Source organism: Empidonax traillii, unplaced genomic scaffold (assembly GCF_003031625.1).
Source record: "Empidonax traillii isolate 1590-97213 ecotype Southwest subspecies unplaced genomic scaffold, ASM303162v1 scaffold1869:size106678, whole genome shotgun sequence".
Classification (NCBI taxonomy): Eukaryota; Metazoa; Chordata; class Aves; order Passeriformes; family Tyrannidae; genus Empidonax; species Empidonax traillii.
In genome coordinates this window covers 38,749-50,129 of record NW_020957062.1, presented here as the reverse complement: position 1 = coordinate 50,129, position 11,381 = coordinate 38,749, and the positions used below count along the sequence as shown (strand labels likewise).

Sequence of the window (11,381 nt, the reverse complement as noted above, 5' to 3'; positions counted from 1 at the left end):
GGCGCGTGCCCGACGCCCCCCACCACCACCACCACGCGCGTTCCCGCCCCCGTCCGTCCCCGCCGCGGGCCGGCAGGGGGCGCAGGGGCGCGCGGGGCGCGTGCGCGGCGCGGGCGGGCGGAAGTGCGGCGCGGGGCCGGCGCGCGGCGAAGGGCGCGCGGGGCCCATGGAGCTCCTTAAAGGCGCCGCGGCCGCTCCGCCGCCTCCCGGTCCCGCAGCAGCGACGAGCCCAGCCCGGCTGGAATGAGCAGGTGGGGCGGGACCCCCCCCCCCCCCCAGCACCCCTTCCTCCTCCTCCTCTTCCCGCGGCACATTCCTCCCCACCCTCGCCGTCCGCTGCCTCAGTTTCCCCCCGGTGTCAGGGGTCGTGCGGCTGTGATGGGGGAGGAGGCAGCTGCGGGGACCCCCGGGCTCCCCTCCCAGGGTGGGAGGGGAAGCACCGGGACTGGGGTGGCTGCAGACCCTGAGAGAGGGGGAGTAGAGCCAGGGGAGGGGGATTCTGTGCTTGGAGGGGGCTGCAAAGCCCGGGGGAGAGGACACAGCCTTGGGGTGGGGGCTCCAAGCTCGGGGGGGTTGTAGACCCCAGGTAGGGGGACAGAGCCAAGGTAAGGGAGATCCCCAGGGGCAGTGGGGGCTGCAGGCCCACCCAGGTAGGGGTGCAGACCACAGGTAGGGGGGGCTACCCCTGCCCTGGGGGGCTCCCGGGGGCAGCGGTCCCGGCTGGATCCCTGTGAGCCCTGGGGGATGCTCCAGCATCATCCCCTGCTCCAGGGGAAACTGGTTTGTCCCCCAGCAGGATGAGCCCTCTCTCTGGGCACCCCCAGGGATGGACTGGGGGATCTGCCAACAGGATTTCCCTCTGGCTCAGGGCTAGAGTGCCCAGCTGGGCCCTTCCAGCTCGGGAAGAGCCCCCTGAGCTCCCCTTGAGCCCCCTGTCCTTGGGAGTTCTTTGCATTGATCATCTTAACTTATATTCGTTTCTCCCCCTTTTTGTCCTGATCATCACTGCGCTGTGCTCAGCCCCAGCAGCGCTCCAGGCTGAGCAGGGGGCTCTGGGCTGGGGATTTAGGGGCTTATTTTATCCTGGATGGATAAGGGAGCAGCTCCCAGCTGAGAAGGGAGCCCTGGAGGTGCCTCACTCCCCTGGCACCAACAGAGGGGCTGTGCTGGCGCATGTCATGTATAAGTAAGTGAGTTTATCAGGTGCTGCAGGGCTGGGAGCGAGAGATTTCCCCCGGCTTGCGTAAGACTGAGCAGCAGGGCTGGGACTGGGGGAAGGATCCGGCCCCAGTGCCCTGCCCACGGTTTTGCAACGGCTGTGGGGTCAGTGGGGCGAGCGCCACGGCGCCGTCCCGTGATGGGCACAGGTCCCAGACAGCACCCAGGTCCCAGTTGGGGCAGTGTACGCCGGGTGCCAGGATAAACCCAGCTCCCCGTGGGGCTGAGTGCTGGGACAGACCCAGCTCTCCCAGTGTGGTGCCAGGATGAATCCAGCTCTCCCGGTGGGGCTGAGCCTGTGTGTGTTGCCAGGGTAAGCCCCAGATTTGGTGGGGCTGGGACAGATCCAGCTCTCCTGGTGGGACAGGTGTGTGTGTGGGTTCAGGACAGCCCCAGCTCCCGGTGGGGCTGGGTGTGGGGACAGCCCCAGCTCTGCTGGTGGGGTTGGCACGTGTGGGTTCAGGACAGACCTGTCCTGACTCGCAGCCTTGGGCACCTGACAACCCCTGAGCCTGTAACCGAGAGATTTATGACTCCTCTGACCTTGCAAATTGCTGAGTCAGATGGGGAAGGTTTTTTGCTGCGTTCCCTGGCTTTAAAAAACCCTGTAGGTTCCCAAAGCTTGGAAACCCTCCTGCCACGGCCCCAGCCCTGTCCCAGCATGAGGATCATCCCCAGGCCATGGCAGGAGGGAGCAGCTGGTGCTGATCGTGCTGGGAGTCAATTTTCTGCGTCCTCCTCCCCGGGAAGGGTGCAGTGTCCCCTGCTTCCTGAAGGCACCACATCAGCTCTGGGGGCTGCAGCCTTGCCAAACCTTGGGGGGAATCAGGCAGAAGGTTTGAGATGCCCAACCCCTTTTTGGGGAGCTTGTTGGAAGCTCATGAGGGGGATCCTCCCTCCCCTGGTGTCTGCCCATGGGTGCACTGGGCTCTGCTGCCTTCCCAACCGGGGCTGGTCTTTGGACTTTGTTCCTTCCTGTCCTTAATTTTCCAAGCGCAGGGAGGGGAGAGTCCTCCCTCCCCAAGGACGTGGAAGGCTGGCCTGGAGTGTCCCCACCTCTCCAGCCAGGCTGGGCCTGCTGCCAGCGTGGGGCCAAGGGGGTGTTATCGGGGCTGGGCCAGCCCTGGGAGCCGGTCCCTGTCCCCTCCCCGGGCCACCACGATTATGGGGGGCCCTCTCCTACCCTGTGCAGCACCGATAGCACGGTGCAGGTGGGACACTGACCTCACACTGCTGGAGTGGGGATGCTGGGGGGGCTCCCAGGGGAGCCAGGGACCCCCCTGGCCTCGAGCATCCCCCGCCACGCCTTGCAGGGGGACGGTGCCATGGCTGAGAAGATGTCACCGAGCCCCGGCGTGGGCATCACGCCGCTGCAGCAGATGCTGGCCTCGGGGACGGGTGCCATCCTCACCTCCCTCTTCGGTGAGCACCGCAGGGTGGGTGCCAGGGCAGGATGGGGGGCTAGCACAGGGGGAGTCATGGCTAAAGGGTGGTGTTGTTTCAGTGACGCCGCTGGACGTGGTGAAGATCCGGCTGCAGGCCCAGAGGACCCCGTTCTCCAAAGGTAACCCTTGCTCAGGGTAGGGTGGGGGGCTCCAGCCAGCCCCCCCAGCCAGCTGGCGAGCAGCCTGTGGGGTGGCTTGGCTGGCAGAGCCAGTGGCAGGGATGTCTCAGCCCCAGAGCATGGGGCCACTGCGAGGTGGCAGGTTACCATGGGCCCCTCATCCTGACGAGCTCGGGGGGCCCTGCTGGGGGAGCTGGGCTTGTGCTTGGCTCTGTCCTTCCCCCTCCACAGCCTGGTGCTGAAGGGGGTCAGCGCTGTGCCCGGCAGCCCCCAGCCCCCCAGGGAGCAGGGCAGAGGGTCTCACCCCACTCCAGCTGTCTGCTGTCCCCCCACTGCCTTTGCTCCAGTCCCCACACTGCTCCCCATGGGCTCTGCCCTCCATCTGCCCCCCTCCTGTGGGGACAGCGGGCTGGGCCCAAGGGACTGGTTTGGTGACAGTAGGGGCTGCTTGGGAAGTGGCTGTGGGGACATCCAGCCCCCTCACCCACAGACTTCTCCCACTGCCCGTCTCGGAGCTGCAGCACACGCGTGTGCCCCAGCCCTGGGAGCTGTCACGTCCCGGTGCCGTTCTCAGTGTGTCCCCATTGTGTGTTTCAGCCTTGCCAGCACAGGCAGTGCCCTGGGGCGCTCAGCCGGCCACATGTGAGTAACGCCCGGGGGCTCCGGGCAGCTCCTGCTGCCAGTGGCTTCGCTTTCCCAAACCTTGATCCCAGTTTGCTTTCCCACTGGTGGCAGCTCGGGCTCCTCTGGCTGTAGGGACATCCCTGTGGCCTGGGGGCTGCCATTGCCCCCTGCCCAGGCTGTTCCTGCAGCCCTGCTTTGGGGCTGGCTGTGCCACATCCGTGGGGTCTGCTGGGGGGTCTGTTGTGCAACAGGCCTGGCTGTCTGTGCTCCCCTTCCCTGTACTGTTGCTACGTCAAAGTCCCTTTGGATCTCCACTGTTCCTCTGCTTGGCTTGGGGGCACAGTGGAAGGCCATGGTGTCCCCACTGTGCCATGGCAGCAGAGCCAAGACCAAGCAAGGCATAAACCCCCTCCCTGCCGTGGAGCTGAGTGTCCCTCACCCTGTGGGTCTGACTGTGATCAGACCCTTGCTGGAGGGTTGTCCCTCTCCTGGCCTTAGCCTGGTCCCACTGGGGTCAAGCACTGAGGGTTTAGCTCCTTCCTGGAAGGAAGGCTTTGGGATCAGATGTGCTGGGTGTGGGGCAGAGGAGAAGAGTCTCCTGTCTAACAGTGCTGCCATTGCTTCCTGCCTCAGGGAAGTGTTTCCTCTACTGCAATGGGCTCATGGACCACCTGTACGTCTGCCAGAACGGCAACGGCTGCACCGCCTGGTACAAGGCCCCCACCCACTTCACCGGCACACTGGTAGGGGCTGTGGGCACAGCAGGGTGGGCAGGGGCCTCCCCATGCCAGAGGGGTGTTTGCTGGGGAGGTGTTTGCCCATCTCCTCCCTCTAACTCCTGTCTTGGTGCTCCACTCTCTCCCCAGGACGCCTTCGTGAAGATCACACGCTACGAGGGCATCAGGTCCCTGTGGAGCGGCTTGCCCCCCACCCTGTGAGTTTGGGGATTCTGGGTGCTAACACCCGCCTGGGCACGCAGACACCAGTCCCAAGCCCCCCTGCCGGCCCTCAGGGAGTGCATGTGCCCCTCACACCCCTCCTCCTGCTCCTCGCAGGGTCATGGCTGTGCCAGCCACCGTCATTTACTTCACCACCTACGACCAGCTGCGGGACTACCTGCACGCCCGGACGGGAAGTCGGGGTCACCACATCCCCTTGCTGGCCGGGGCCCTCGCCAGGCGTGAGTACCCCTCCCCTCTGGGGGTCTCCCCGTGCCCACCCTGCGGTGCCAGCAGAGCGTGGCAGGTCTTGGTGCCCAGTTTCGGCACTGGGCTCTCCCAGCACGGCGCCGATGGCTCCGGAACAGCTGCTGGAGCGGGCAGAGCTGATTCCTGCTGTCCCCTCCTTGCAGTGGGTGCTGTGACGGTCATCAGCCCCTTGGAGCTGATCCGCACCAAGATGCAGTCCCGGCAGCTCAGCTACCGCGAGCTGGGCGTCTGCATCCAGTCAGCAGTGGCCCAGGATGGCTGGCTGTCCCTCTGGAGAGGCTGGGGACCCACCGTGCTGCGGGATGTCCCCTTCTCGGGTATGGCTGTGGTGGCACTGGGAGGTGGCAGGGAACCAGGGCCAGGGGGGTTGGTGTGTCCAGAGTGTCCAGTTGTAGCACTGGTGTCTCCTCTCCCCCCCTAAAGCTCTGTACTGGTTTAACTACGAGTTGGTGAGGGCGTGGCTCTGCAGGCAGGCCTGGCTGGAAGAGGCCACGTTCATGGTCAGCTTCGCATCTGGGGCCATCTCTGGCACGGTGAGTTTGGGGTGCTGAGGCTCACTCAAGGCGGGGGGATGGTCCCTGTGGGGAGTGAGGGAGGAGGGATGGGCTGGGATGGCGCAGATGGCAGAGCTGTCACCAGGTCCAGGCTCACTGCCCGGTGCCAACCCCACAGGTGGCCGCGGTGCTGACGCTGCCCTTCGACGTGGTCAAAACCCAGCGGCAGATCGAGCTGGGAGACAGCGAGGTGCACCCAGGTGAGGGGCCAGGCCTGTGGGCAGGTGCCTGGGGGGCATCCAGGACTCCCCATGGGCATCCCTACACCCTCACCCGCTCTCCTCTCCCCACAGTCTCAGCCTCCAAGCCTTCCTCCACCTGGCTGCTCATGCAGCGGATCCGCGCCGAGTCTGGCACCCGGGGGCTGTTTGCAGGTGAGGACGTGACCCAGCCCGGCTGTGCTGGGGTTCCAGGTGCCCCTGGTGTCACCCCTGACGGTGCTGTCCTTGCAGGCTTCCTGCCCCGTGTCATCAAGGTGGCGCCTGCCTGCGCCATCATGATCAGCACCTACGAGTTCGGCAAGACCTTCTTCCAGAAGCTGAACCAGGAGCGGCGGCTGCGGGGGTTGTGAGCAGGGCTGGGGCAGGGCTGCGTGTGGCCGTGCCCAGGGGACAGTGCCAGCCCTGCTCCGGCCGGGAGCGGCGATCCACGCTGGGCTGTGCAGAGCCCAAGTGCCTTCATCCCGCGCTCTGCCTCCCCACGCACGGAGCCAGGACCCCACTCGCAATCCCAGCCACTCTGGGGGACATCTGTGCCTGCTGCTGTGACACTGTGGGGGACATGGACCCCCCCGCACTCATCCCTTGGGGCTGGACAGATGCTGCTGCTGCTGCTGCTGGATTTATGGACACTCTGGCAAGGATGGGGTGTCCCAGGAGACTTGGCCTGGCAGGAGATGGAGATGGGGCTCTGGCGAGGACCAAACCCCAAACCTCGGAGGCTTCTCTGCCTGCCCGGCCCCCCCAGCCCTGCTCTGCCCGGGGTCTGCCCCTCCTCCATCACTCACGCACAGCCTCCCCTTGCCAGCTCCGCATGGGGACACATCAGGACCCTCTCCCCGCCTCCAGACCTCTCACTGGGGGTGTCCTTGTCCCCTGCCAGACCCTGGGTCGCACAGACCCTGCATGGGGACAGACCTCGCTGCTGCTCCAGGGGACTGGGGGGCACGGTGGCACCCCCTGCCCTGTCCCTTCACTGCAGGGGCCTGCCCCAGCTCTGCGGGCACTGCCCTCACCTTCCCCTGGAACTCACGGGGGGCAATTCCTCTTATTTTCTTAAATAAAAGAAAAATTTGTCTCGTAGTGGAAGGGTTTTTCTCCCTCTGTTCGGGGGGGGCTGTGAAAGGCTGCCCCAGGGGTGTCAGCCATGTCCCTGCTGTGTGGACACGATGTTGTCACCCCTGGGTCCTTGCTGGGCTTTTACTGGGGGTAAGGGACCCCAGGACCACCCTGCTGATAGGGCAGGGGGATACCCCATCCCTGCTGACCTGTGGTGTCCCAAAGGTGCTCTCCCTGCCCAGGTGAGCTGGAGGAGGTCACTGCACCCTCCCCAGCACCCGTGCCTGTGCCAGGACCTCATGGTGGGGGGGCACAAGGGGTCTGTTCCCCCCCCCTCTCCCAGCAGTGGGGGGTGGGTGACAGGCCAGCTCTGCTTGCTGCGTTTATTGATTTCCTTTTGCTCCAACAAGGCAGATGGGGCCAAAATAAAAACCAAAAACACCCAAAACAACCCAAAACCCAGGGGAGGATGGGGAGGGGAAAGGGGAGTCCTACCCCTGTCGTGGGGATGCCGCAGCAAGGAGGGACAGCTGATCCCCACAGTGGGGGACAGGCAGCCCCCCACAGCAGGGCAGGGCTGGGGAAGGCCAAGTGGGCACTGAGAGCTGAGCAGGACAGACAGCGGGGCTGTGCCCAGACCCTCATCCCTGGAGGGGGCCTGCCCCTGACCCCCCCCTGCTCCCCAGCAGCTGTCACTCCCACTGTCCCCCCCATGGCACAGTTCATCCCCCCCATCCCCAGCTCGCCTGGGTGCCAGTCCTGCATCCCCCATCCCAACGGGTCCATGTCTCCAGCCAGGGTCCGGGCTGGGGGGGCGGAGGCACAGCCGGGGGTGGGATGTCGAGATGGGGAGGGGGCTGCCCATCCCCAGCCTCCCCGGTGGGTTCGGCGAGTCCCTCGTGGGTCCCGGGGCGGCGAGGGGGGGCCGAGCTCAGTCCTGGGCCGCGATGCTGGGCCGGGCGGCCGGGCCAGGGGGCGGCGAGGGGGCCGGGGGCCTCAGCTGGGGCTGCGGGTCGGGCTGGCTTCCGTGCTGTCGCTCACCAGGCACTCGTTGGACTTGAGGCTGGCCAGGGACTTGCAGCTGGGCAGGGAGGCCAGGGAGCCGCAGAGCCCCAGCATGGAGGGCGTGGGGTCCTTCCCTGCGGGCAGAGTGGGGTGTCATGGGGGGGACAGCGGCCTCGCACCACAGCCCTGCCACCGCCCCGGGGGCATGGGGACCACCCCTCTGGGTGTCCCTGCACTGCTGGGACAGCACCCCTGCCACGAGGAGGGGGCTGCTGGGAGGGTTCAGACGCCTGGGTGTGTGTGGGGGGCCACGCTGAGCCCTGGGGGGGCACCCTGTGGTGGGCAGGGGGTGTCTTACCCAGGGGCCCCCAGGGCTCGCCTTCGCGCTTGCCCTCGCCCAGGCGCTGGGAGTCGGAGCTGAGGCTGTTCTCGGCCGAGAGCTGGTCGGTGCTCACGAAGCTGTGCCTGCAGAGGGACGACGCTGAGCCCCCCGGGGGCTGGCACAGCCCTTCTCCCTGTCCCCTGCCCCGTCCCCCCTCCCCTGGGGCAGGGCAGGGTGCTGGGCACAGGTCGGGGGGGGCTCTGCCCCCAGCACGGTGTTACCTCCTGTAGAGTTTGCTGTCCGAGCCGCTCTCGTTGCCGTTGAGGGTCCCCAGCGAGGGCCACTGGTTGACCAGGGGGGTCACCATCTCCTTGGAGAGCTGGGCCAGCTGTGGGTTCTCGCAGGGGATCAGCCCCGTCCTGCGGCAAAGGCGGGTGCTCAGCACCCGGCACGGCCACCGGTGCCGGGGACCTGCCAGGCGACACGGCCCACGGGACGTGTGGGGCATTGGGGACCCACTGCGTCCCACGGGGCACAGGGGACACGGGGGACCCTCCCTGTCCTATGGGATATATGGGGCACCTGGGCATCAGGGACCTGCCACCCATCACACCCCATGGGGCAAATGGGATACCAGGGACCCACTGTGTCCCGCAGGCCCTGGGAATGCCACACCCATCACACCCCACAGGGTGTACGGGGTGCCAGGGACCACCCCTCACCCTGCCCCTCAGGATCGATGGGGCACTGGGGACCACCCATAGCCCCTGGGGCACCCAGGCTCCAGGGACCACCCCCCACCCCGAGCCCCCACAGCAGCAGCAGGTCCCCACTCACAGCTGCTCCTGCAGCTCCAGGATGACGCCCTCCAGCTCCCTCTTCTCCAGCTGGTTCTGCACCATCACCTCCTCCAGCCGCAGCTTCAGCCGCTTGTTCTCCGCCTCCAGGTCCTTCAGCTGCGACTCCCGCAGCCGCACCAGCTCCTCCAGGTACCCCTGCGGGAGGCCACTGTCACCACTGGTGTCCCTGCTGCCACCACAATGTCCCCAAGGCCACTCAGGGTGACAATGCTGGGTCACCACAGCAGTGGGATGAAGGTCTGCAGACACCACTGGGCTGTGGGAGTGGAGAATGCAGCGGGGGGACCTATAACTTGACAGCCCCATCCCAGAGCCCGGTACCTTCTGGGCGTAAACGATGCGGAATTTCTGCTCCATCTTGCGCCACTTGTTGTACCAACTGTCCTCGTCGGTGACCAGGGGCAGGTAGGGGTGTTCAGGTGAGCTGTCCTCGCTCGTGCTGCTCTCCACGCTGCCCCGCTCCTCCTCCTCGCTCAGGTAGTCGTAGCTGGGGGGGGTGCAGGGGCTCAGTGGGGGCTGTCACACAGTCAGGGAGCCTCCCCTCGGGGTGCCAGGGGAGAGACAAAACCCACCAAGGGACCCAGAGATCCCCAAAAAAACCCACTAAGGGAGCCCCCAGACCCCCAGCACGTGCAGGTGCAGGTGGGTCCTGCTGCACCCCAAAAAACCACCGAGGACCACACAGGGCCCCCCAAACTGACCAAATGGGGGGATCCTAAAATCCCCCAAAACCCACCAAGGGACCACAACCCCCCCCCCCGCCCCAAAACCCCAGGGAGGGCACCAGGCTCTTACCTCTGTGTGAACTTCAGGTAGGGCGTGTAGTCGATGACCACGGGCGTTTTACCATCCATCACCTCTCCCTTCAGGCAGAAGCTGAGCAGCGGCAGTGGGAGAAGGAGCAGAGGGTCAGGGCACCCCAGGGGGGTCAGCCAGGGCTTGTGTCCTACTGTGTCACCTACCCCTACCTGAAGTCGATGGCACTGAGCCCGATGAGCATCCCCGTGAGCACCGTGGACTCCTCCCGCAGCATGATGGCCCCGTCGTCGTAAAACCGCCTGCGGGGAAACGTGTGGCACCCCCAAAACCCACCCTGGCACACAGAGCCCAGTGCAGGCATGGCCGTGGCTGTGGCCGTGGGTGCTCACCTGGTGGTCCGTGTGTCCCGCAGGGCCGTGGAGATGTACTCGGACATGCGCTTCTCCATCAGCGCCACGCGGATCCACGCCCGGCCCTGCAAGGCAGCGCCGCAGGCAGCCCTGAGGGGGGGCTGCCATTGCGTCCCCCCCTCCCCACAGCTGCCCCTCACCACAATCCCACCCACCCCTGGCACTCTGGGAACCAGCAGAGGGGGGTTCCCCACCCAGGAGTGGGTTTTGACCTGTTTCCCCATCCCATGGGGACCCACAGCTCCTGTTGCACCCCAGTGACCCCATGGGATCCTACAGGGGGCAGAGAGGGGATGGGAATGGAAGTGAGATGAGAGGGATGGGATGGGATGGGATGGGATGGGATGGGAATGAGTATGGGACAGGAATAGGGATGGGGATGGGAAGGGGATGGATCCCTGTACCAGGGACAGGGTGTGAATGGAAGCAGGGGAGGCGAGAATAGGAAATGACCTCCTGACCTTGGCCCTGGAGGTGCTGATGTTCTCCATGTTCTCGATGCTGCTGACGCAGTTGTTGGGGACCTTGCTGCAGGCCAGGCGGATGTAATCCCAAAACCCGCGCTGCCCATCGGAGCTGAACCAGCTGACGGGGCCTGCGGGCACCGAGGGGCTGTGGTGGGGGCCGCTGTGCTGGCAAAGCCCCTGACCACTCCCTGGTGCCACCGTGGGCATCCCCACCCACCACGAGGCACAAGGGTGGCGGCAGGGACGCTCCCCCTTACCTTTGAAGCGGTGGCTGAGGATCTGCTCGAGGATGGCGGCGAAGTTGACGAACTCCTCGGAGGAGTCATCGATGGGGTCCGCCGTGTACTTCTCCAGGAGGGTCTTCACCGAGAACCTGGCGGGGGTTTGAGCGTCGCAGGGTGGGAGGGGACAGACCCCCCACCACCCATCACCCGCCCCCCTGGCACGGGCCGGGTTTCAGCGCCGGAGCAAAACGCTTTTCCAGCCGTTGGCTCCCGCTCCCGGCAGCGGGAAGAGGGCAGCGGGGCTGGGCTGTGGCTCGCTGACCCCCCGTGTCCCCACATCCCCAGGGACCCCGAGGGGGCGGCCGCCGCTCCCCGCTGAGCAAGTGGCCAGGAAGGGCGAACAAAGGCCCCTTCCTCCCCGGCCGTGCGCGGGCGGTGATGGCTTCCCCTTCCGCCCGGCCGCTCGTGCTCCCAGCACTGCGATGCCGAGGACACGGCGAGCCCGGCAGGACGGGGCAGGTGTTGGCTCGGTGGGGACCCCCCCACCCTTGTCTGGTGGGTCACAGCCGACTGGGGGATCCCTCTGACGGCGAGTGGAAGGTGCCTCGTCGTGACAGAGGGGTGTGGACCTGCCTCGTGCCGTGGTGAGGAAATTCAGGGGGTCTGGAGGTGCCCTGTGCCCTGGCGAGGAGCCCTGGAGGTCCCCGTGCCACGACAGTGGGGTTTGGAGCTGCCCCTGTGCCGTGGTGAGGAAGATCCAGGGGGTCTGGAGGTGCCCTGTGCCATGGCGAGGAGATCCAGGGGGTCCACATGTCGTGACAGAGGGGTCTGGACCTGCCCTGTGCTATGGGTGAGGAGATCCAGGGGGTCTGGAGGTGCCTTGTGCCAC

General features: G+C 66.3%; 2 protein-coding genes across 5 annotated transcripts in view; one reads left to right on the top strand and one right to left on the bottom strand.

Moving 5' to 3' along the window:
- SLC25A39 (solute carrier family 25 member 39) overlaps positions 1–6,466 on the top strand; it is a 7,522-nt gene extending 1,056 nt beyond the window's left edge. The window contains exons 1-12 of one of the 3 annotated variants that reach the window (XM_027908875.1): positions 146–251; positions 2,532–2,640; positions 2,723–2,782; positions 3,380–3,424; positions 4,040–4,149; positions 4,273–4,340; positions 4,462–4,586; positions 4,758–4,931; positions 5,038–5,147; positions 5,287–5,368; positions 5,462–5,542; positions 5,621–6,466. In XM_027908875.1, the coding sequence (XP_027764676.1) occupies positions 2,544–2,640; positions 2,723–2,782; positions 3,380–3,424; positions 4,040–4,149; positions 4,273–4,340; positions 4,462–4,586; positions 4,758–4,931; positions 5,038–5,147; positions 5,287–5,368; positions 5,462–5,542; positions 5,621–5,739 (1,071 nt within the window). In that variant the 5' untranslated portion in view covers positions 146–251; positions 2,532–2,543 and the 3' untranslated portion in view covers positions 5,740–6,466. Of the gene's footprint in view, positions 1–145; positions 252–2,531; positions 2,641–2,722; positions 2,783–3,379; positions 3,425–4,039; positions 4,150–4,272; positions 4,341–4,461; positions 4,587–4,757; positions 4,932–5,037; positions 5,148–5,286; positions 5,369–5,461; positions 5,543–5,620 lie in introns of those variants that run through there. The other 2 variants (XM_027908874.1, XM_027908873.1) reach the window with 2 other exon arrangements.
- A 348-nt stretch (positions 6,467–6,814) lies between these two features.
- RUNDC3A (RUN domain containing 3A) overlaps positions 6,815–11,381 on the bottom strand; it is a 6,454-nt gene continuing 1,887 nt past the window's right edge. Inside the window, exons 2-11 of one of the 2 annotated variants that reach the window (XM_027908881.1) lie at positions 10,526–10,641; positions 10,263–10,396; positions 9,781–9,866; positions 9,601–9,690; positions 9,428–9,508; positions 8,954–9,119; positions 8,610–8,767; positions 8,054–8,243; positions 7,809–7,915; positions 6,815–7,584 (exon numbers count right to left, since the gene is read on the bottom strand). In XM_027908881.1, the coding sequence (XP_027764682.1) occupies positions 7,377–7,584; positions 7,809–7,915; positions 8,054–8,243; positions 8,610–8,767; positions 8,954–9,119; positions 9,428–9,508; positions 9,601–9,690; positions 9,781–9,866; positions 10,263–10,396; positions 10,526–10,641 (1,336 nt within the window). In that variant the 3' untranslated portion in view covers positions 6,815–7,376. The remainder of the gene's footprint in view (positions 7,585–7,808; positions 7,916–8,053; positions 8,244–8,609; positions 8,768–8,953; positions 9,120–9,427; positions 9,509–9,600; positions 9,691–9,780; positions 9,867–10,262; positions 10,397–10,525; positions 10,642–11,381) is intronic. The other variant, XM_027908882.1, reaches the window with a different exon arrangement.